At 36.1% G+C, this 26,495-nt stretch overlaps 1 protein-coding gene across 2 annotated transcripts in view; it reads left to right on the top strand.

The window, feature by feature from the left end:
* ENKUR (enkurin, TRPC channel interacting protein) overlaps window positions 1–26,495 on the top strand; it is a 42,386-nt gene that overhangs the window by 499 nt on the left and 15,392 nt on the right. The window contains exons 1-2 of one of the 2 annotated variants that reach the window (XM_037125801.2): window positions 2–688; window positions 19,993–20,138. In XM_037125801.2, the coding sequence (XP_036981696.2) occupies window positions 612–688; window positions 19,993–20,138 (223 nt within the window). In that variant the 5' untranslated portion in view covers window positions 2–611. Of the gene's footprint in view, window position 1; window positions 689–19,992; window positions 20,139–26,495 lie in introns of those variants that run through there. The other variant, XM_037125802.2, reaches the window with a different exon arrangement.

Genomic DNA, 26,495 nt, shown 5'->3' with positions numbered 1-26,495 from the left:
TCCACCCACGGGGCCGCCCAGCTCCCTGGGTCCCTCCCCTTCCTCCTCCAGCTCCAGTTGTGGGCCTGCGTCGGCGTGGCCAGATCCGCTTGCTCCGCCCCTGCCGTTTTTGGGACGTGCAACGAAGAGCGTTGTTGTGACGTTAGGTTCCCGATTCGTTTCTCGTGCGTTTGGGATGGTTTTTCTCTCCAAATATAGAGACAGAAAGAGCAACATTTTTCAGAGGATGCCTTTTTTCACTCCATTACTGCCAGAGGCACATATAAACAGTGGTCTCCATTGAGCTTTCCCGGCAAAAGAATGAGCTGCGGTGACGGAAAAGAGGAAACGTAGCTTGCTGTGCTTCCTCCCCCGCTTTCTCGTTGCCTAGTAACTGTTTCCAAGGCAAGCTCGCGGCTAACAACGCTAAGCAACTCCAAGAGGACTAGGGTATATTCCCAATAGAGGGCCGCTAGTAAGAGGTCAAAAGGGAATTGCGTGAAAAAAATAAATCTTAGTTACTTGAGAAGGCAAGAGAGTAGGAAAGGAAAGGGGAAGCAGTGAAGAACGGGACAGAGATACTGATACTCTGAGAAAAAATTTGAGTAGTTTTGAGGCGTCATTTGGTGGCCATGGATTCAACATGCTCTTCTGAGAGCATTTATAACCTCATACCCAGTGACTGGAAGGAGCCTCCCCAGCCTCCTCGGTATGTAGGTAATATAGGACTATCGCTTGAATGAAGAATGGGGAATGATTGTTCTATTTCAGGATTAACAAAGCATCAGAGGACTTTTAAAAAGAAGTTAAAAATAGATTCAGCCTTGGATAATAACTTCGTAAATAAAAGTCTGCAAAATTAGATATTTAGTTTCTCGGAATTCAGAAAGGGCAATCCAGTGCTGCTAGAGGGCCATTTTGTGTTAGTCTCCTGTAATATGGTATGTAATTGTTTTGTAATTTATTTGATTTGTTCGCACATGATGTGGTATGTAACATTTGAAATTTATGTGGTATATGGGAAATTTCTTGTTGAAAAGAAAAAAATCACAATTTTATCCTGTGTTAGGAGTTTGTTGTTTTAGGAGTTGTTTTATTTCTGACTGCTTTCTTCCTAAAGGGCTAGTACTCATTTCCCCCTATCATTTCCCCCTATCAATTTGTTTCTGATCCTCAATTTTTATTATTTATTACTTAGTAATAGTTTTAGATAGAGAAACATCAGTTTGTTGTTCCACTTACATTCATTGGTTGATTCTTGTGTGTGCCTCCACGGGGAATTGAACCCAAAACCTTGGCATATCTGGACGACACTCTACCAACTGAGCTACCCAGCCTGTGCAGAGCCTCAGTATTTTGCTCAGTGAAACAAACAAAAACAGACAAGATAGTTTCTAAGGTCTCTTATGGGTCTAATAGTGAGATGGAAGGAAGAGTGGATAGAGAACCAAAAATATGTAATTGATTTAAAATGTGTACATAGGTGATAGGGGCTTTTAAGTTCTCCAAATTTCAAAAAGATCATCAAAAATACATTTCATTTACTCTCATGTGTAGGGACTGAGGATTTCTTTAAGTCAGTAAAAAGAAAAGAAGGTAAGTAGTGAAGAAAATCTCATTCCTCCTAGGACTTTGCTGTCATTTACCTTTCGCCTTTTCCTGATTCAAGTCAAAACCACATTAAAAGCATTAGGCTAAGGAAAAATAAAAAGGAGGCTACAACTAATTGGTTTTGGTAATTAATTAATTATGAATTAATTGTTTGTTTTCTGATCTGTAAAACTAAATAATCTTTATGGCTTCTTTCATATCTAATGGTCAGTTGTTTTTGTTGATAATTACCCGGCATGGGTAACATCTTCAATAAGTGAGCACACCCTTCCTTTTAAGCCTGAGTATCTTAGTTTTAATCAGAGCAGTACCTGCATTGTTTTCCATTCACTTCTCAAAATCTAGTAGATATTGGAAAGGGGAATATAAAGAAGATATGCTACAGTTGCAGAGTTTATGAGCAGTGTTCAAACTATTACTGAATGGACTTTTGGTTCAAAATTCCTGTATATTGTACAACATAAAGCTTCTCCTCTCTGTAACCTACTGGTAGATTGTCTTTTCCTTAGAGTACTGAATTTGAATGGTAAAATATTTTGTTAGATAGTTGTTCTGTCAATGGTAAATTAAAAAAGCTTTAGTATGCATCTAGGTGATTTTTTTCAAGAAGTTTTATAGGAACAGTCTTTTTCATTTGACAAACATTAACTGAGCCCCTATGATGTGTATAATATTGTTCTTGGAAAATATAATACTGTTCTTGGGGAATGTTGGAGAGACAACGCAGACTCCTTAGTTTACTCTGAAGGAATATGGTGCTACAGGACTCTCTCTGTTAATGAGTCAGCCCACAACCACTAATTTATAAAAACAGAACATAATTACACATTTAACCAATACTTTCTTACCACACTAACACAAATTTATCCTGACTCAATCCCCTGAATGATAGTAAGAATTAGTCATAAGAAATATATTAAGATACAAGGCTTACTTGTATTTGCAGCTTCAGGAAAGCTCACTATAGGCCCTGGCTGGATAGCTCAGTTAATTAGAACATTGTCCTGACACACACGGTTGCAAGTTCAATCCCTAGTCAAGGCACATATAAGAATCACCCATGAGTGTATAAATAAGTGGAACAGCAAATTGATGTTTCCTTCTCCCCCTTTCCTCTCTCTTTACAAAATCAAATTTTTGAAAAAAGCTCACTGTAAGAACTCAGCTTTTTATAAGACTGGCAAGATGATTGTCCAGCTTTCATAAAGAATGGGATTTTTTTTAAATAAAAAATTGGCTCTACTGTGATATCCCATACCTCAGAGTTTGGTTCCCTTGGAAAACAAAAATAAAAACATTAAAACATTGATTAAAATAAAACCATATATTACTGAAGGCCTTAATGAGAAATGTAGATCCTAAATGAGACAGATGTATGTTACCAAATAGATATTATGTAACCAAAGTAAGGTGAAGGACAACCTTTTCCAGGTGAACCAAAAGTGGGACTTAAGAGATAAAAGTGTTAAAGTCAATGGGAAATGAATCAATTTCAAAATTTCAGTTACTCATGATGTGTGAAGTGGTTTCCAAGATCTTTGCCAAATTTGTGACTCTTCTATTGATAACTCCAGCAACTTGACATCTCTGATCATTCTCTCTTTCCCTGTTGTTTAAGGTAATATTCCACATTTGGTCTGAATAGCCATAGGGTGATGATCTACTTTTCTTGATACACAATACTTATATTGATGCATCCATTAGCATTTTGACAGTCATGTTCTTTCTACCATTGTCTCACATTGAAATTTCCACATGAATTATGATTGATTGGTCCCTCCTATCCTACAGTTGTGTAGCTGATTCTTTTTTATCGAAACTCATCATTAATCTATGGAGAGAGTTTTGAATTTTTAATCTTTCACACACTCTCTTAATCATCACTCCCAGCTTTGTGTCATTTGTAAATCCAATGTCTTTTATATCTCCATCAATCATCAAACAAGGCAAGTACAATACTTTGCACTTTAGTAGGCTACTAGATATTTTTTTCTAGGTAGACAGCAATAATGGACAGCATCCATAAATCAGTTCATACTTCTCTACCTTATCAGTAAGGATTTGATAAGAGGCTGTACTAAAGTCAAGATATATATTATTATGTCTCAGGTATTTTCCTGATTTATGAGTCCAATTATCTTATATTTTTTTTAAAAATGATCTTCATTTCAGTGACCTAAAATTTCAAAAAGCTCATGCAATCATTGCTGCTCCACAAATTTTTAGATGCTCTTTGAAATTGACATCAAGCTCACTTGCATAAAGTTTTTGGATGCATGCTTTTTGAACATGGGAATATTTAACGCCATAAGCAATCAGTAGTCATTTCTATTTTATGCCTTCAGGGTTTTCTTTGGGGTAATGTTGACATGTAGTCAGAATTTCATTTTCAGAACTTCTCATTCATCTTGGACTACCCTTTATTTTGATATATATTTATGTATATATTATATATATATATATATATAATATATACATACCCATACATTTTCCGAATGATTGTAACATCTTCTTGTTTAAAATCTGATTATTTATCTGAGATCTTGATTATTATGAAATCTTATCTGACATAGAAATCTTCTCCTGAGGTTCTTACCTACTTTACTGACTAATTACAGCCGATAATTCAATTGGAAAAAGCAGTAACACTTTTAAATGAACTTATATTCAAAGTCAAGAATATTCCATCTTTGTTTTTAGCATAATGAAATTTTATGCTAAAATTCCCATTGCTGCAATATATGACCTTGGACAGTTTTATGATTAGTGCTAGAAGTCGTTATTCCAATTTTTCATCTGGCTATCCAGTCTCCACAGACCTATATAATAATAACACTTCTCTTCATCTCTTGAGTTATTTTTACCCAAGTTCTCTTCTCACACTTACATGTTTTCATTCCAGACATAAACCTCACAGTTCACATAGATTTTAAAATCACCAGAAAAAGCAAACATACAACTTAAGATGTGCTATAATTAATATATTCACTTAAAAAGTGCAGAAAAATTGAAGGTCTGGGGAACTAGAAATAGAGGGATAATGAGAAAAGGTACTATTTTTTCTTCAGACGTATGAATGAAGGTAAGGGCATTCACAAGCAGGATTTTTGTCAGGAAGGAGAACTGCAGCTTCCATCTGCATTTACTGACTTAATGTTTGTTCATTGTGGGTTATTACTTCTCATTTGGGTTTCTATAGGTTATGTGTAACATGGTATATTAACACATCTCTCTGGCATTTCACATATACTTTTTTTTAATATTAAATTTTATTTAGTTACTTTTCAAGTACATTTTTTTATTTATCTATTTCTCCCATCCCACCCCACCCCCCCGCCCGGTCTCCCCCCTCCCTCCCATTCCCCCCCCCAGTCCTCATCCCTGTGTCTTTCATACTTGTTCCTCAAAATCCCTCCCCCTTTTTCCCCTTAAGTTCCCTTCCCTCTTCCCTCTGGTCGCTGCCCACTTGTTCTCTATTTCAGTGTCTTTGTTTTTATTCTGCTTGCTTGTTTGTTTTATTCTTCAGCTTCCTGTCAAAGGTGAGATCATATGGTATTTGTCCTTCAATGCCTGGCCTATTTCACTCAGCATAATGCTTTCCAGTTCTATGCTTTCCAGTTCTATCCATGTTGTTGCAAAAGGTAGTAGCTCCTTTCTCTCTGCTGCATAGAATTCCATTGTGTATATGTACCACAATTTTTTGATCCATTCGTTTACTGATGGGCACCTAGGTTGCTTCCAACTCTTGGCTATTGTAAATTGTGCTGCTATGAACATTGTGGTGCATAGGTTCTTTGAAATTGATGTTTTAGGATTCTTGGGGTATAATCCTAGCAGTGGAATTGCTGGGTCAAAAGGCAGGTCAATTTTTATTTTTCTGAGAAAATTCCATACTGTTTTCCATAATGGTTGTACCAGTCTGCAATCCCACCAACAGTGAACTAAGGTCCCCTTTTCCCCACACCCTCTCCAACATTTGTTGTTTGTTGCTTTGTCTATTATAGCCATCCTGACTGGTGTAAAGTGGTATCTCATCGTGGTTTTAATTTGCATCTCTCTGATAGCTAACGATATTGAGCATCTCTTCATGTGTCTCTGGATATTCTGTATGTCCTCTTTAGAGAAGTGTCTGTTCAAGTCCTTTTCCCATTTTTTGCATTTCACATATACTTTTAAATGTTGAGGAGAAAATATGCCAAAAATATTTCTTAAAATTAATTTTCAGGGAAATTTATGAATAAGTGAACTTTTATGAGTGCTAGATTTATTTTTTAAAGGTTATTTCATTCCAGAACAAGGTTCAATATCTTAAGCATAGTATGTATACATCGGAGTATAAGAATCTGTTTGTTACAAGTCAGGAAATTATGTCTATCTCTGTCTCTTGTGATAACCATTTATATACCATGACACAGCATTTTTAGAGAATAAGACTTTTCTGCTAGCATATAAGTAAGATGAAGTAAAAGGTCAAACAGTTCTTTTTAATATAAGCAAGAGGAGTATCCAATAATGATAATAACAAGAAGAATACTGATAAAAATTATAATCTGTTCAATGCATTAGTGTTTACAACGTGCCAGGAACACAGTGTGATTGTATTTTACTATTATTCTATTTAATTTTCACACGAACCCTATGAGATTAGTAGTATTAGCTCAGTTTTATGGAAGGGGAACTCAGGTCCAGAACATTGAGGCAGCTAGGATGAGCAAGAGCTCAGACTGAATTATACGCCTGACACTAAAGCACATAACTTTAACCAGTTTGCACACTGCCTTTTAACCTGAGTAACTAATTAAAACCAACCTTAAAAGTACCTGATTTTTTTTTAGCAGTTAACCAGATGCCCATCTAACCCATTAGGGGAAATGATCTCAATCAAGCATTATCAAACTGTTGCAACTTTAGGTCAGTATTTTTCTGTGTGCTCTTTAAAATGTGTATCGAGAGACTTGATATGACTTCCTATATGGTGATTATTGGCAATAAAATATATGCAAGTATGGTGTGTTTATTGAAGATTACCATTTTAGTTTTAAAATCATTAATCTATAGCTAACATCTGATTAAAAGTACACTGTATGGCCAGTTCTCTAATGAGAACTAAAGGTCATTTCCTAGACCTTTATAATAAAGCTATATTATCCAGAAAATGAATAAAATGTAGTTACTGGAAAGAAAATATTAGTATATGGAAAAACAACACATTATATTATGTTTTACAAATTAAGTTATAATTGATACATAAATAGAAATACAGAAAACAAAAAACAAAATTAATCCTGGGAAATGAATTGAGAATACAGAAGGAACCTAGATTTTTATTCATTTTTAAAATTAAGATATCATTAACATTGTATTAGTTTCATTTAAATTTTATTTTTTATAATTAGAAAAATAAATTATCATTCATATAGAATAGAATATCTTGTTTTCTATAACAGATGGGCTAGCTTTGAGCTCACACAAAATAATGTATTGAATTACAAGATTGCAAATTAAAAGGTGGTGAAAGTATACACATTTCTTTTTTATCTGAAAGAAATATTTTATTAATCAAAAGATCATATCTGCCATTTCCAACTTTCAAGGGAGTTTTAAGGCATTGGTTTGGATTGAACGTTATTTCCTGATGGTATCTAATGACTTTTTCGATATGGACCATTATTGATTCCTAGCCATTGAGTTCAAGATTGATGAAAGGCCCTTAAAAGCAAGAAACAATTTTAGTTTCTTTAAACAAACTTATCCACATAAGTATGAAGAAAATACAAGTTGTTTAAAGTGGTTTAGCTGAACTTCTGCTTCCAATCAAGGATGGAATTTAACCTTTAAAAACTTTTATTATATATATATATATATATATATATATATATATATATATATATATATATATATATATATAAACAATGGTTTTCAGACACTGGGCAATAGGCAGCATAGAGAAGTCATCCCTAAGATAAGGAAAACAAGCCCTACAATTGCCTCAGCATGCTCTCTGGAGGTAATTTATAGGCCAAAGCCCAAAGAAGAGGAATTTAAACAAAACCTAGCAGTTTTCTTGCATTAAAGAGACAGAGTTTAGAGTTCAGGAAGGTCAAGACAGGCATGTAGAGTTCACAGCACACATCACAGGGAGAGGTGAGAACTGCATAGGTTGGCAGGGTGGAGGGGGGAGATGCAAGAGGATTTCCCCGAAGTCATTGGTTAACAGTACATGTCTGTGATGAAACTACTGAAGCCAGAGAATTAAGCAACGGAAGGCAGCAGAGCCAAATAAAGTTCATATCCCCACCAGTGAGGGTGGGAACACCTAAGACACAGGGCACTGAGTAGTACACTGAGAAGTATATTGCCTGAGTAGTGGAGCCAAATTAGAATTAGACTAAAGCTCTTCTGGACCCAGAAATACAATACGTAACAGAGAAAAATCAGTCAATACAGACAAAGAATTGACATCAATGAGAGCACTAATAAACAAGGATATGAAAACCACCACTTTAAATATTCATGTATTCAAAAAAAGTTGAGGAGGAAAACAAGCAAAATACAGAGAGAAGTAGAAAAAATTTTAAAGACCCAAATTTAATTTTTTACTTTTTAATCCTCACTCAAGGATATATATGAGGTCTGAAAGTGTCAAGAAAGTGTCCAGCCATGTAATATGAAAAATAGAGACATTCGTTGAAGAATATACAAGAAACATTGTACGCAGGGCCATGATACCTCAGTCCCCTTCAAAGTAGGCACCTTGGAACTTCATACAGTTCTTCCAATCGCCATCAGCTGCTCTGTCATATTTTCCTTAATCTTATTGATGGTCTGAAATCCCTTTCCTTTCAAAGGTGATTTTGGTTTTGGGAAAAGAAAGAAGTCACAGGGCATCAAATCTGAGCTGTAGAGAGGCAGAGTCACCTGGGTGATTTGACACATTGCTAGAAAACTTTGCACCAGGCATGATGCATGAGTGGATGGGTTGTTGTGATGAAGCTCCCAATCACCAGTTGCCCGTAGCTGTGGCCTTCTGAATTATCTGAATAATTTCTGTGGGGGAATGTTCAAGCTTAATGCAAAATTGGATGCAGTTTCATTGCTCCACTCACTCAGTCATTTTGAATGGAATGGCTACACAGTACACGTGCTCACTCAGTGGTGTCTATAGGCCCCACTGACTAGTAGAGTGAAGTCATCATTGTTTACACATGTGTATTCCAGTCCACTCTCCTTGGCTTCCAGGTTATACTGATGTCATGCAAACCATCCTCATTATATTAACAATGCCTAGACTTTTCCCAGACAACTCATATATTATTTATGAGTTTTTAATTTTTAATCCTCACCCTCACCCAAGGACATTTTTCATTGCTTTTAGAGTGAGAGGAAGGGGGAAAGGGAGAGAGAGAAAAAACATCAGTGTGAGAGATACTCCAGTTGGTGGCTTTCTCACATGCATCACAACACGGGATAGAACCCACAACCTGGGTACGTTCTCTCACCAAGAATCAAACCCATGACCTCCACCAGCCGGGGCAGGATATTTTTAAAAGAATTTCTTTTTTATTGTGTTTTTCCATTACCTTTATTCCCCTCATACCTTCTATCACTGCCAACCACCCACCCTTCTACCCCCCCAATAACCACACTGTTGTTGCGTCCATGAATTCTTTTTATTTTTTGCCCAGTCTCTCCACCCCCCCCAAACTCCTCCCCTCCCATAGAGCTGTCAGCCTGATCTCTACCTATGAGTCTGTTTGTATTTTGCTTGTTAGTTCAGTTTCTTCCTTAGATTCCACATATGAGTATAATCATATGGCATTTGTCTTTCTCTGATTGGCTTATTTCACTTAACATAATGTTCTCCAGGTCCATCCATGCTGTTGCAAAGGGTAAAATTTCTTTTTTTTTTTTATAGCTGAACGGTATTCCGTTGTGTGAATGTACAATACCTGTTTTATCCATTCATCTACTGATGGACCACTTTGGCTGCTTCCAAATCTTGGTGATTATAAATAATGCCCCAATGACTATAGGGGTACATATATTCTTTCAAATTAGTGTTTTGAGTTTGTTTCTTCAGATAAATTCCCAGAAGTGGGATCATTGGGTCATAAGGCAGTTCCATTTTTAATTTTTAAATTATATTTTATTGATCATGCTATTACAGTTATCTTGATTTTTCCCCATTTGCCACCCTCCACCCAGCACCCCCTCGGGTGATCTCTCCACCATTGTTCCTGCCCGTGGGTCATTTGTATAAGTTCTTTAGCTATGCTATTTCTTTGACTGCACTTTAATCCCCATGGCTATTCTGTAACTACCTATTTGTACTTCTTAATCCCCTCACCTCATCACCTATTCCCCTATAACCACCTCCCATCTGGCAACCATCAAAACTCTCTGTATTCATGATTCTGTCTCTGTTCTTGTTTGCTTAGTTTGTTTTTTAAATTCAATTGTTGATCAATACGTGTTTTATTGTTCATAGTTTTGATTTTTTTCTTAAATCCCTTTAACATTTATAAAATAATGGTTTGGTGATGATGAACTCCTTTAGTTTTTTTCTTGTCTTGGAAGCTCTCTATCTGGCCTTGGATTCTAAATGATAGCTTTGCTGGGCAGAGCAATTTTGACTGTAGATCCCTGCTTTTCATGGCTTTGTGTTTGTTTCTATGTATTAGGTAGAGTTGCTTTGATTCCATGTCTTGGTAGTGTAGGCTAATGTAGTAGGTGTCCTGTAGGGTCCAGTGGCACAACCTCCCATATCACCCTAACTGGGTACATGAGGTGCACACTTCATATGGGCCATGATTATTGGCAGATTAATGGGAGGGATTTACCCAGGCTAGTCAGCTGCAAGGATTGGCTGTGACTACTTACCACCAACCTGTACCCTCCATGGAGGATCAGCTGTGCAGAGGCAGGGTGGTGGTGCTCTGATGTGGTCTGTAGCTGTCAGCTCAGTGCACTGGCCCTGGGGTTTCCCAGGTGGTGGAGGCCAAGGTCATCCCCCACCCGTGTTTTGCCTGGAACCACCCTGCCTGAGCTATAAAGCAATCTGAGATGGCTGCTACTTGTGCTGGAGTTGGAGATTCCCAGGTGAAGCCTAGCTATGAATCTAGCTTGGCTGCTGCTAGTGCCAGACCTGAGGGTCACTGAGGCCAGCTGTTGCTTGTTTGATAGGATTTAGGAAGTTGTGAAGAATAAGCCAAGACTCGCCATTCATATGAAAAAGCAGCTTAGGTGGGCCAATAAATTGTGTGGGGCAGAGTCTCTGGGGATTTTGAAGAAGGGTCAAACAGTGTTAGCCAGGTTGATGGAGTCACAAATATGGTATCAACTTCTCGGTTCTGTGGGGGTTGGGAACCCAGAAAAGGGACAATGACCTCTGCTCACCTAGATACCAGACACTTCAGTTCCACCTTTATGCCACTGGTGCCTTTCAAACTGCTACTCTACTGCTGGAGCTCAGAGGAAATGAGTCTGAGTAGGTGAGTCCATGGGCAGGTTCTTTAAGGGGAACTGCTTGGGGCTCCAGAAGTTTCTTCCACAAAATCAATCCCTGCTGGTATTGAAGCCAGAAATTGTGGGGACTTATCTTTCTGGCACTGGAACTCTGGGCTGTGGGGCCTGGTGTGGGGTTGGGACTCCTCGGTCCCAAGATAACTCTCCCAAATTTTTATCCACTGAAAGTGGGTGAGCCCATACTGTGTCTGCACCCCTCCTACCAGTCTGGATGGATATGGTTTCTTTAACTCCATAGTTGTCAGACTTCCATACAACTCTATTTTTGATGGCTCTGAGTGATGGTTGTTCTATATTTTACTTGTAATTTTGATGTGGTTGTGTGAAGAGGTGAGCCATATCTGCCTACATCGTCATCTTGACCAGAAGTGCCATTTTTAGTTTTTTGAGGAAACTCTATACAGTTTTCCACAGTGGCTGCATGAATCTGCATTCCCACCAACAGTGCAGAAGGGTTCCTCTTTCTCCACACCCTCACCAGCACTTGTTGTTTGTTGATCTATTGATGTAGACATTCAGAAAGGTATGAATTGATATCCTACTGTGGTTTTAATTTGCAATTCTCTGTTAATTAGTGACATTGAACATCTTATCATATTTCCATTGGCCATTTGTATGTCCTCTTTAGAGAAGTGTCTCTTCAAGTCTTTTGCCCATTTTTTAATTCAGTTGTTTGCTTTTATGGTATTGAGTTGTACAAGATGGTTGAAATTTTGGATATTAACCTCTTATCAGATGTATTAGTGAATATGTTCTCCTATTCTGTGGGTTGTCTTTTCATTTTATTGATGGCTTCCTTTGACATGCAAAATATTTTAGTTTGACGCAGTCCCATTTGTTTTTTTTTTTCTTTTGTTTCCATTGCCTAAGGAGGTATATCAGAAAAATATAGCTATGAGCAATGTCGAAGATTTTACTGCCTATGCTTTATTTTGTGATTTTTATGGTTTTGGGCCTAACATTGAAGTGTTTGATCCATTTTGAATTTATTCTTGAGTGTGGTGTAAGAAGATGGTCTAGTTTCATTTTTCTGCACATATCTGTCCAATTTTCCCAACACCATTTATTGAATAAACTATCTTTAGCCAATTGTATGTTTTTGCCTCCTCTTATTGACTGTAGAGGCATGTGCTTGATTCTGGGCTCTCTATTCTGTTCCATTGATCTATGTGTCTGTTTTTATGCCAGTACCCCAAGCTGTTTTGATTTCTATGGCTTTGTAGTATAGTTTGATAGTAGGTAGCATGATTTCTCCAACTTTGTTCTCTCTCAAGATCACTGTTGCTATTCAGGGTTGTTTGTGGTTCCATATAAACTTTTGGAATATTTTTTTAGCTCTATGAAATATGTCATTCCTTGAATGCAAGGAATATGCATTCCTTGCAGGAATTGCATTGAATCCATAATGGTTTGGGTAGTATGGACATTTTAATGATGTTAGTTCTTCCTGTCCATGAGTACAGTATGTGCTTCCACTTATTTGTATCTTCTTTAATTTCTTCAATATCTTATACTTGTCCAAGTACAGGTCTTTTACATCCCTGGTTAAATTAATTCCTAGATATTTTATTGTTTTTGAAGCAATTGTGAATAGGATTGTATTCTTAATTTCCTTATCATATAAAAATGCCTCTGATTTCTGTATATTAATTTTGTATCCTGCTAGTTTGCTGAATTCACTTATCAGTTCTGGCAGTTTAATGTAATCTTTGGGGTTCTCTCTGTATAGTATCATATCATCTGCAAATAAAGACAGTTTTACATCTTCTTTTCCAATTTGGATGCCTTTTATTCTTGTTTGATTGCTGTGGCTAGGCCTTCCAGGACTATGTTGAATAAGAGAGGTGGAAGTGGACATCCTTATCTGGTTTCTGATCTTAAGGGGAATGCTTGTAGTTTTTGCCTATTGACTATAATGCTGGCAGTGGGTTTGTCATATATGGCCTTTATTATGTCGAGTTATGTTTCCTCTAGTCTTTTTTTAAGATTTAATTTATTTATTTTAGGCAGAGGGGAAGAGAGGGAGAAAGGAAGAGAAACATCAATGTGTGGTTGCCTGTCATGCAGCCCCCACAGGGGACCTGACCTGTCCTGCAACCCAGGCATGTGCACTGACTGGGAATCAAACTGGCAACCTTTGGGCTCACAGGCCCATGCTCAATCTACTGAGCCACATCAGCCAGGACTGTTCCCTCTATTCTCAATTTGCTGAGAGTTTTTATCATAGATGGGTGCTAGATTTTATCACGTTTTCTCTGCATCTGTAGATATGATCATGTGGTTTTCAGCCTTCATTTTATTTATGTAGTATATCATATTTATTGATTTCCAAATATTATACCAACCTTGCATTCCCAAAATAAATCCCACTTGATCGTGGTGTATGATATTTTTGATGTTTTGCTGTATTCAGTTTACTAATACTTTGTTGAGGATTTTAGCATTAATGTTCATCAGAAATTTGGCCTATAATTTTCTCTCTTTATAGAATCTTCATCTGGTTTTGGAATTAGGATAATGCCTGCTTCATGAAATAGATCTGCCATCATTCTACTTCTTGACTTTTTTGGAATAGTTTGAGAAGGAGAGGTATTCTTGGAATTTTTGGTAAAATTAATCTGTGTAGCTTTCCTGTGCAGGACCTTTATTTTGTTAGGAGTTTTTTGATTACTGCTTCAATTTCACTAGTTGTAATTCTTCCCTATTAAGAATCTCTTATTCTTTCTGATTTAGTTTTGGAATATTTTATGTTTCCAGGAATTTACCCATTTTTGTCCAGGTTGTCCCATTTGTTGGCATATAATTGTTCATAATACTTTCTTACAATCTTTTGTATTTCTTTGGTGTTGGTTATTACTTCTCTTTCATTTCTTTATTTATTTGTGTCCTCACTTTTATTTTCTTGATGAGTCTGGTTAAAGATTTGTCCATCTTGTTTATCTTTCCAAATAATCATCTTTGGGGCTCATTGATCTTTTGTACTGTTTTTTACACTTTATTTTATTTTTTTCTACTCTGATCTATATTATTTCCTCTCTTCTGCTTACTTTGGGCTTTGTTTGTTATTGTTCTTCTAGTTCTTTTAAGCATAAATTTAGATTGTTTATTTGAGCTTTTTCTTAAGATAGGCTTATAATGCTATGCATTTCCCTCTTAAGACTACTTTCCCTGTGTTCTACAGATTTTGTGTTGTTATGTGTCATTTTCATTTATTTAAAGCTATCTTATGATTTCTTGATCCCATTGTTCATCCATTAGTTGTTTATTAGCATGTTATTTAGTAATGTCTACATCTTTGTGTATTTTTCATTTTTCTTCTTGTGTTTCTAGTTTCATAGCATTATGGTCAGAAATGATGCTTGATATGATTTCAATCTTCTTAAATTTCTTGAGACTTCTTTTATATCCTAACATGTGGTTCATCCTAGAAAACACCCCATGTGTGCTTGAAAGGTATGTATATTCTGCTGCTTTGGGGATAGATACTCTAAAGATATTAATTAAATCCATGTGATCTAGTGAGTCATTAAGGCTGCTGTTCTTTGTTGATTTTTTTGTTTGGAAAATCAGTCCATTGATGTGAATGGTGTGTTAATATACCCTACTACTATGACTCCATTACTATGACCTCTCCCTTTATGTCTATCAAGATTTGCTTTAAATATGCAGGTGCTTCTATGTTGGTTTTATTCATGTTTACAAGGTTTATACCCTCTTGTTGGATTCTTCCCTTTATCATTATGTAGTGTCCTTCTTTGTCTTTTAGTGTAGCATTGATTTTAAAGTTTATTTTGTTTGATACAAGTACTGCTACCCCAACTTTATTTTTCTTTCCATTTGCATGAAATGTCTTTTCTCATCTTTTTACACTTGTTAATCTGTATTTATCATTCATTCCGGGGTGGGTCTGTTGAAGACAGCACCTTGTTTTCTTATCTATTCTGTTGCCCTGTATCTTTTGATTGGCACATTTAAGATGTTTACATTTAAAGTGATTATTGATAGGTACATATTTATTGCCATTTTATTTTTAAACTATTTTTCCTTTGTTGTTGTTCCCCTCCTCCTCCTCCTTCTCCTTCTTCTCTTTCTTCAACCAAGCCCTTTAATACTTGTTGCAATACTCATTTGGTGGTAACAAGCTCCTTTAGCTTTTTCATATCTGGGTAGCTCTTTAATTTTCCTTCAATTTTAAATGATAATCTTGCAGGGTTAAAATAGCCTTGGTTGTAGGTCCTTGCTTTTCATCACTTTGAATATTTCATGATATACCCTTCTGTCCTGAAATGTTTCTGTTGAGAAATCAGATGACATTCTTATGGGAGTTTCCTTATAGCTAACTACCTGCTTTTCCCTTCCAGCTTTTAATTCTGTCCTTGTCTTTAAGCTTTGCCATTTTAATGATATCTTGGTGTGAGCCTTTTCAGGTCCTTCTTGTTTGGAACTCTATGTGCTTCCTGAACTTGTGTGTCTTTTTCTTTTACTTTGTTATGAAACTTTTCAGTCATTGTTTCTTCAAACAGATTCTCGATCCCTCGTTCTCTCCCTTCTTCTGGCAGCCATATGATGTGGATGTTATTATACTCCATGTTGTCCCAAAGGTTCCTTAAACTATCCTCATTTTAAAAAGTTTTTTTGTTTTCTTCTCTGACTGGGTGTTTTTTTTTCTACCTTGTCTTCCAAATCACTGATTCATTCCTCTGCTTTATCCAACCTATTCTTTACTCCTTCCAGTGTATTATTTATTTCACATATTGCACTCTATTTCTGACTGGTACTTTTTCGTGGATTCTATGTGTTTTTTCATGCTGTTGAGCATCCTTATAATCATTACTTTGAACTCTATATCTGATGAATCACTTGTAGTACTTTCATTTAGCTTTTCTGAAGAATTCTCTTGTTCTTTCATTTGGTACCTGTTTCTTTGTCTTCCCATCTGGCTATCTCTTCTTGTTTGTTTCTATGTATTAAGTAAACGTGCAAAGACAGTGGTTCACACCTATGTCCAGCACTGCCTGTGACTGACCCTAGGCAACCTATTTGGATCTGTCAGTGATTCGTAGCCTGTGGCTACCTCTGCTAGGCCTGGGCACATGCTAAAAGGACCAAGCTGCACACCCAGGCTGGCCTTTACCAGCACTGGACCTGGGAGTGTCAGCTAAAGTCTCAAAGCACCCACATGTCCACCTTTGCCTATAGCATGTCTGTTAGGCTTAGTCATTCAAAGAGGCTTTAGCTATGCTATGTCATAGGGTTTTATCACCACAGGATGAGGTGAGAGGCATTCCTGGGGACGGGACTATTGCTTTTCTAGGCTGTTGTCACATGGAGGGGAGTGGTCTGCCTGAGAAAGATGGCATCTGCAGTACATGGGAAATGACTGAGGACAGGGATCCTGGTGGCTGTCCCTTCAGCTCTCTCCCCGGAGTCACCAACCCCAGATTCTCCTCACATGGTTCTAGTCTACTCAGCCCTCACTTTTTTGGAGCCCTGGGTAAGTGCCTGCCAGCAAAATTTTATGCATTAGTCTTTTAAGAAGGTGGCTGCATCTCTAGCAAATGCTTCCTGGAGTAGAAAAACACACTTCTGCTTTTCACAACCAGATGTTATGTGGATACCTTTCCCGGCCCTGGTCCTCCAGGCTGGGAAGCCTGGCTTGGTGTCTGGAACCCCATCCTTCTCAGAGGAACCCTCTTCCTTGATTGCTGAAATATCCCTCTGAAAATTCAGCTTCCACCCACGGAAACCCAGCCAGCTCTCTGGCACCTCTGTACTTCCTGCCAGTCTTGAGGTGGTGGTGTAGTTTCCTCTGTAAGTCCTCAGTTATAAGGCTTCTCTACAGGTAGTCTTAAGTTGGTTACTCAGGATGATGTTTTTATAATTTAGTTGTAATTCCAGTTTTATCCTGGTAAATTGTTAGTGTAGCTTCCATCTACTCCAGCACCATCTGGATCCCCTAGGATTTTTTAATTATTGATTTTAGAGAGAGTGGAAGGGGGTGGGGAGAGAGAGATAAACATCAAAGTAAAAGAGAAACATTGATTGGTTGCCTTCCCTAGGCACCCTGACCAGGGATTGAACCTACACCCTAGCTGTGTGCCCTGGCTGGGAATTGAACCTGCAGGCTTTCCACACACAGCACGATGCTCTAACCACCTGAGCCACCTGACCAGGGAGACATAAATCTAATTGACAGAGATAGAGAATATCATGTCTAAAATGAAAATAGACTAGGGATATGATTCAGAGTGTCCAAGACACTACAGAAGAAAATATTGTTGAATTTGAAAACATGTAATAGAACAATACAAAATAAAACAGAAAAAACAGAATCAGTGAGCAGTAAAGAGTGTAAGGCAGCCTAACATAAGGGTAATTGGAATCCAAGGAGAGGAGAGAGATGGGTAAGCAGAAGAAATATTTGAATAATGGCCAAAACTTTGACAAATTTAATGAAACCCTTAAATTCATAAATCCAAGAATCACAGTGAAGAAGGAGGAAGGAAAAGAAGACATACACCACCACACCAAGGGACATTACAATCAAATTTCTTAAAACAAACAAACAAAAAAGCTTCAATGTAGCCAAGGGGAGGAAAACCCACTGCATACAGAGGAAGAAAGAAGAATAGTAATATTTCATCAGAAACAACAGAAGTTAGAAGTTAAAGTGTTCTTTTGGGGGGAAGTTGGGGGAGTGCTATTTTGTTTTATTTTTATTTTACTTTTAGAAACATATTTGGTCAATTACGCTATTACTGTTGACCCTGGGTATCCCTCCTGACTCTGACCCAGCCTGCTCAGGTGTGGGGCCAGTCCTTCCCAGCCCCGCGCCTCCACACGCCAGTCCGCATCTGCAGCCCTCTCTGTCTCTCTCCCTCTCCATGTCTCCACCCTTCTTACCCGTCTGCATGAATGTGCCTTCTTCAAATCTTTGGGTGCTGGACTTCCACACAGGTTGATTTTCTGACAATTCTAGTGGATATTTGTTTTTTGGTCTAGTTGTCTTTTTTCGTTATATTTGTGCAAGGAAGGAAGGCATACTTATGGACTAAAACGTTCTTACTGCACCAGAAAGGGTAGAGTGTAATTTAGAAATTTGGATTTACACAATGAAATAACAGAATGAAAACAATGAAATAATGAGAATGGGAAATATATGTGCAAATATTATTTTTCTTTTTAAATTTTATTTAAGATATGATTACTCAGCCTTTTAAAGGGAAAATAATCACAATGATTATGAGTTTTATAATACATACGGAAATAAGATACAACTTTAAGACAAAGATTGGGAAAGGAATATATGCAAGTATTCTTTGTAAGGTTCTTATATGTGTAGTGGTATAATATTATTTGAATATAGGCCGATAAGTTAAACATGTAAATCTTAGAAATAACACAAATTTAAATTTAAGAAGTTCAAACAAAACCAAAAATAAGGCAGGATTTTAAAAAAGAAAGAATGAACAATGGGATACATAGAAAATAAAGAGCAAGATGGAAAATTTAAATGTGTACATTTAATAAATCACATTAAATGTTAATGGTCTACACATGCCAAGTAAAAGAGATTGTTAGAAAGGATAAAAATTCTTTGATCTCAAAAAAAAAAACCCTACCTTTTAAAATAGACACAAATAAGTAAAAGGTTAAACAATGAAAAAATAACTATGTTACCAAAAGTCAAAGGAATGCTGGAGGTGTAGTGTTCATATCAGACAGAGAAGATTTTAGAATACAAAATTTTTATAGGTTTAAAAGTCACTATTTTATAATGATGAAGTAGTCAGGATTTTAAAAAGATATGGTAATTCTAAATAGTATGTACTACTAACAATGTCAAATATATATTCAGCAAAAACTGATAAAACTAAAAGAAGAAACAAACAAATCTACAAATGTAACCAGAGATTTAAGTAATCAATAGAGCACATAAAAACACTACTGACAAAAACCCACTACTGACCAGTTTGACCTAATTGTCATTTACAGAACACTCCAGCCAACAACAGCAAAGTATACTTTCTTTTTAAGTGTATGTAGGACATTTACCAAAGCAGACCATACTTTTTGCTGCAAGAAAAGTTTCAAAAAATGTAAAAGAGTTGAAATCATACAAAGAGTATTCTTTAACCACAATAGAAAATAATTAAAAATCAAAAAGACAGCTGAAAAGTCCCAGAATATTTGGGAACCAAACAAAACATCTAAATAAGCTCCTAAATCAAAGAAGATACCAGAAGGAGATTAAAAAGGTATTTTGAATTTAATGAAAATGAAAGCTTTGCATATCAAAATTTGTGGGATGCAGTTATCAATGCATAGAGGAAATTTTATAGCGTTAAATACATCTAATAGGGAAATATAAATATTTATACTAAACTCACACCTTGGAAAGTCATATCTAAACTCACACCTTGGAAACTAAAAGAAGAAAAGCAAACTAAACCCAAAATGAGGAGAAATAGTAAATATGTGTGCAGAAATTGAAATGGAGAATGTATAAACATTAGAGAAAATCAAATGAAAGCTGGTTTCTTGAGGAGAGCCCTATGGCTTAATAAACCCCTAGTCAGACTGATTAGAAAAAAAGGGGGTGGAGGAGGAGAAAGAGAGAGAGGTGAAATCACTATTGATGCTTCAGATATTGAAAGAATAATAAGGAAATACTGTGAACATCTTTACCTGGGCATCTCTTTCTTAGGGAAAAACATCATAAATCATGCCTAAATCTGAGGACAGGGCTCAGATAATTATGCTTTAGGGCTATCTCCAAATGAATTTAGACTTTTACAAATTAGAAATATGTATCTTAATTTAAACTTTAAATAATTTTACTAGAAATATAAATGCTGCAACTTTTTATAATTTTAGGTATATATCAATTTTTAAGACAGCTATAAAGGAGGACATGCAAAAATCTAAAACTGCTATGAAAACTATGGGACCACCAAAAGTTGAAGTACCTTCTCCAAAGGATTTTTTGAAGAAACATTCAAAGGAAAAAACTCTACCACCCAGTAGGTTTTATCACTCTTTTTAATATTAATAATGTTAACAGGTAATTTAACTAAAATTATTTAATTGTCTATAAATATTCAATATTTACAGATAATAGCAATGTTACAACATATAAAACCGAATTTCAGAGGCTAAAATAAAGTAGAAAAAGAGAATGTATAGACATGGGAGAAGAGAATGTTAATTTGCTCCCAAAATAGACTTTCTTTTTGGTAGTCAAGCACCTTGAACTACCTCTTAGGCCATCCATTAAAGCCCCACTTCCAGCACCACATGCCCCTCTGTCCTAGTCACTAGCCATATGATTTCATTGACAATTATAAGAGGAGTTCTAAACCCCAATGGGCAAGAGTCTTTTCTCCAAGAGATGAAAACTATAAGCATTATTATCAATTGTTAAAGCAATGACCGTAGGCTTGAATATGGGTTTAATGGTCTCTAAGACCATTAAAACAATAATTTGGATGCCTTAATGAATGAGTGGTAGACAGAGTCAGTTCTTGGACATGTTACATGTGTAGTCACACGGGACCTTGTGCTTAGGAGGATCCCATGCTTGGTTTAATGTTCTGCTTTTGCCATCTTGAAATTTTTGATACTTTTTAATGAAGGAGCACCACATTTTTATTTTGTACTGGGTCTCACAATTTGCATAATTAATCATGGTCATAGTGTATATAGATATCAGGAAAGAATGTTATCAGAAAATGGAGAGTGAATGAAAAGGGCAGCTGCTTCTTCCTGCCTGTGGTATGTCTTCACTACTGCTTTAGGATGAGAAAGATGAGAGGGAAAGGAGACTTATCTCTTTTCAAAAGTTAACCTTTTTATGTCTTCTGGTATCAAGGAAATAATGCAACATCTCAAGCCCAGTTAGGGTGTACCTTTTGATAAAAGTGAAACTACTTCTCCTTATAGCCATAGTTTATGTCTCACAATCCTTTCTCATAACCCATATGCCATAACAAAAGATAAGAGGGCATTATCAGAAAAGATGGAGAAGCAAGCCTGAAAATACAACATTCATGCTTGAATTCATGTATTCAAAAATTTATTTTGTATGTTCCTCAAGTGGAGTCTTGGTGTTTTGTGACCCACAATCACTTGAGAACACAAGAAAATGTTAAAATGGAACTAGATTTTTTCAATGCCTTAGGGTCAATGATATTACTTGGGCCCTCACATATCCTTCTGTAGGGTCAAGCATATTATATAACACAACTACCAAACTATGCAGATCCTAAGTATAAAATAAAGAAAAAGAGAAGAATCCTATATATCCTTTTGTAAACATTATAAGTAAATAAACATAAAATTTCATGGGCCTTAAGGATAATTAAGAGGTTCAGTTGTTCACGAGACAAACTCTGTGAGACAAAGTTAAAGATACTATATCCCAAGACTGCTGCCAATTTCTTTTTGAATATTCTGCCATTTCTAACATAATTTTGAAGACAGTAATTTGCTAGACACACTGAAAAAAACTTGATAGATACATGAACATTTCTCTAAATTCAGCTGATAGAACATCTGCATGACAACAAGGGTATGTGGGCTTTGCCATTTTCACATAGCCTGATAAAAACAAACCATTTGGCTTACAGATTTATTATTACTATCACCAAATAATTTGTGAAGAAATGTTAGCACCCCCTTTTTCAAGCCTCACCACATAGTCAACTCCTACTCCTGGGTGAGAGACAAAATGATATTTTGATAAGTATAACATAAGGGAAAGGTGGAGATAGGATTAAGACACCATCAGATGGACAACCACAAACAACCATGAGTTATAATTTACTCTACTTACCCAAGAATGAATTAGTTTTCATAAACAGTGTCCTAATTTTCTGAGAATTCAGTTTTACTTCTTACACAATATATTAATAAATATATAGATTCTCTTTTAGGAGTCATTTTCATACTTTCAATTCATAATTAAATTTGGCTTCTGAACAAATTTCAGAATACTTGTTTGGAAGCCAAATTTATCCATGTGATTATCTAAAAAATGGCCCTGGCTGGTGTAGCTCAGTGGATTGAGCGCGGGCCTGTGAACCAGAGTATCACGGTTCGATTCCCAGTCAGGGCACATGCCTAGGTTGCAGGCCAGTTCCCAGCAGGGGACGCATAAGAGGCAACGGGCAACCATACATTGATATTTCTCTTCCACTCTTTCTCCTTCCCTTCCCCTCTCTCGAAAAATAAATAAATAAAATATTTAAATAAATAAGTAAGTAAGTAAGTAAGTAAATAAATAAATAAATAAATAAATAAATAAATAAATGGATACCCCTGATTTTGTAGTCAAACAAATCATACAGAGCTTATTTGGTTAGGTGTATGTAGTAGAAGAAAACTACTTGGGTTCCACAATAATGTCTTATTCTGTGCTCCAACCTTAATCTTCATAATATGAGTCACCTAAAATGAGGAGACAAACAAAGAACCTACAATAAAAAAGAATGGAAGAATCCCCAGTAAAAGAGCTAAATGAAATGGAGGCAAGCAAGCTATCAGACATATAATTCAAAAGAATGGTTATAAGGATGCTCAAGGAACTCAGTGACAGCTATAAGGAACTGAGTGGGAGCTATGACAGCATGAAAAAGGAAATAGAAACTATAAATAATAACCAGCAAGAAATTTAGAATACAATATCTGAAATAAAAAATGCACTAGAAGGAAAACAAGCAGGCTGAATGAATCAGAAGGCCGAATTAGTGAGCTGGAAGACAAGGTAGAAAGAAATACTCAGGTAGAGCAGCAGCATGAAAAAAGACTCAAAAAGTATGAAGATAGCTTAAGGGAACTTCAGGACAACGTGAAATGCAAGAACATTTGAATCATAGGAATACCATAAAGAGAAGAAAAGGAGCAAGGGATAGAAAACCTGTTTGAAAAACTAATGACAGAAAACTTCCCTAATCTGAGGAGAAAATCCATGCAAGTTCAGGAAGAACACAGGATCCCAATCAAGATGAACCCAAAGAGACCTACTTCAAGACACATCATAATTAAAATTTAAAGAGAAAGACAGCATCTTAAAAGCAGCAAGACAGAAACAGATAGTATCCAGAAACAAGGGAGCTCCAACAAGGCTAGTAGCTTACTTCTCAACACAAACACTACAAGCCAGAGGGAATGGTAAGAAATATTCCAAGTAATGAAAAGCAAAGGCCTGTAAACAAGACTACTCTACACAGCAAGGCTCTCAACTAAAGTGGAAGGTGAAATAAGGAGTTTCCCAGATGAAAGAAGACTGAAAGAACACACCTCCTCCAAACCAGCTTTGCAAGATATGCTAAAGGGACTGCTTTAAGAAGATGGAGAAAAAGAGTGAGAGAGAGAGGAACGCAGGTACAAAGGGAAAAAATAACAATGAATAAGTACCTATCAATAATAAACTTAAATATAAATGGATTAAATGCTCCAATCAAAAGATATGGGGTAGAGAAATGGATTAAAAAAAACATGACCCACACATATGCTGCCTACAAGAGACTCACCTCAGAACAAAAGACCTACACAGGCTGAAAGTGAATGGTTGGAAAAAGATATTCCAAGCAAATGGACAGGGAAAAAAATTGAGGTAGCAATACTTATATCAGACAAAATAAACTTCAAAACAAAAGTCATAAAAACACACCCAGAAGAACCCTTCATAATATTCTAGGGAAGAATCCATTAAGAAGACATAAATATTGTAAACATATATGCACCCAACATAGTAGCACCCAAATATATAAAGAAAATTTTGGATGACTTCAAGAAAGATATAGACAGACACACTTATAGTAGGGGATTTTAACACCACACTGTCAACAATGGATTTTTCAAACAAAAGATCAACAAGGATATTGCAGCATTGAACAATGCCCACATCAAATGGACTTAACTGATATATATAGAACCTTTCAACCCAAAGTAGCAAAATACACATTCTTTTCTAATGCAAATGGAGTATTTTCAAAGATAGATAACATGATAGGGCACACAACAAGCCTCAACAAATTCAAGAAAATTGAAATTATATCAACTATTTTCTCAGACCATAAGGGCTTGAAAATAGAAACCAACTTTAAGGAAAAAACTAAAAAACAATCACAATCAATTCATGGAGCTTGAATAGCATGCTGTTAAACAATGGAAGGGTTAATAATGAAATCAAGGAAGATATCCAAAAGTTTCTAGAAACAAATGAAAACAAATATACAACAGTATAAAACTTATGGGACCACAGTGAAGGCAGCCCTAAGATGGAAGTTCATAGTAATACACCCAACTTACAAAAGATGGAAATATTTCAAATAAATAACCTAAACAGGAACTGGAGGTACAAACAATAAATAAAGCCCAGAGTAAATAAGAGGAAGGAAATAACCAAGATCAGAGCAGAAATAATGACATAGAGACTAACAGAACAATCCAAAGGATCAATGAATTTTTGAAAAGATAAATAGGATTGACGAGCCTTTAACCAGACTCATCAAGAAAAAAAGAGAGAGGACCCAAATAAACAAAATCAGAAATGAAAGAGAAGAGATTATAACTGATGGCACAGAAATGCAAAGCATTGTAAGAAATTACTGTGAACAACTACATGCCAAGAAATTTGAAAACCTGGGTGAAACCCAGGTTTTTCTAGAAAATTTTCTAGAAAAAATATAAACTTCCAAAACAGAACCAAGAAGAGGCAGAAAGCTTGAACAGACTGATAACAAATAGTGAAATTTAAGCAGTATTCAATAAATTCCTGGCACACAAAAGCCCTGTACTGGACAGTTTCATAGAAGAATTTTACAAAACACTTATGGAAGAACTAACCCCTATCTTTCTCAAACTATTCTAAAAAATCCAAGAAGAGGGAAGACTCCCAAGCTCTTTTTATGAAGCCAGTGTCATTCTAATCCCAAAACCAGATAAAGACACAACAAAGAAAGAAAACTATAGGACATTATTGCTTATGAACATAGGCACTAAAATACTCAACAAAATATTGGCAAACTGCATCCAGCACTACATTGAAAAGATCATACACCATGATCACCATGATCAAGTGGGATTCTTCCCAGGGTTGCAAGGATGACACGATATTTGCAAATCAATAAAAGTAATAGATAACACAAACAATAGGAAAGACAAACATCATATGATCATATCCATAGATGTGGTAAAAGCATTTGGTAAGGTACAGCACCCATTTATGATAAAAACACTTAGCAAAGTGAGAGTAGAGGAAGCATATATCAACATAATAAAGGCCTACATATACAAGAAACCTACAGCTAACATCATCTTCAATGGACAAAAACTAAAAGCTTTCTCACTAAGATCAGGAACAAGACAAGAGTGTCCACTTTCACCACTCTTATTTGACACAGTCCTGGAATTTCTAGCCACAGTGATCTGACAAGAAAAAGAAATAAAAGGCATCCAAATTGGAAAGGAGGGAGTAAAACTGTCATTGTTTGCAGATGACATGATAGTGTACATAGAAAACCCTATAGACTCCACCAAAAAAACTACTCAACATAATAAGTGAATTTGGCAAAGCAATGGGATACAGAGTCAGTATTTAGAAATTGAAGGCATTTTTATACACCAACAATGAAATATCAGAAACAGAAATTAGGGGGGAAAATCCCATTTCCTATGGGAACTATGTAAAATAAAGTACCTAGGAATAAACCTAACCAAGGAAATAAAAGACCTGTACTCAGAAAACTACACAACACTGAAGAAAGAAATTAAGGAAGATACAAATAAATGGAAGCATATATCATGTCCATGGATTGGAAGAAATAACATCATCAAAGTGTCCATACTACCCAAAGTAATCTGTAGATTTAACGCAGTCCCTATCAAAATACCAATGACATATTTCACAGATATAGAACAAACATTTCAAACTTTATATGGAACGATAAATGACCCAAAATAGCCTCAGCAATTTTTAGAAAGAAGAACAAAGTAGAAGGGATCACAATACCTGTTATAAAACTATATTAGAAAGCCACAGTAATTGAAACAGTTTGGTACTGGCATAAGAACAGACATATAGATCAGTGGAACAGAATAGAGAGCCCAGAAATAAACCCATGTCTCTATGGTCAGTTAATATTCAACAAATGGGCCAGGAGCATAAAATGGAGTAAAAATAGTGTCTTCAGCAAATGGTGTTGGGAGATCTGGACAACTACAGGCAAAAAAATTAAACTCAACCACCAACTTACGCCATACACAAAAATAAACTCAAGATGAATAAAAGACTTAAGTATAAGTCATGACACCATAAAAGTCCTAGAGGAGAATATAGGCAGGAAAATTTCAGCTATTCCATGCAGCAATATTTT

Source organism: Artibeus jamaicensis, unplaced genomic scaffold, assembly GCF_021234435.1.
Source record: "Artibeus jamaicensis isolate MK-2021 breed Jamaican fruit bat unplaced genomic scaffold, CSHL_Jam_final contig_867, whole genome shotgun sequence".
NCBI classification, from domain to species: domain Eukaryota; kingdom Metazoa; phylum Chordata; class Mammalia; order Chiroptera; family Phyllostomidae; genus Artibeus; species Artibeus jamaicensis.
The sequence above is the reverse complement of the archived record's forward strand: the minus strand, read 5'-3'. Positions and strand labels throughout refer to the sequence as shown.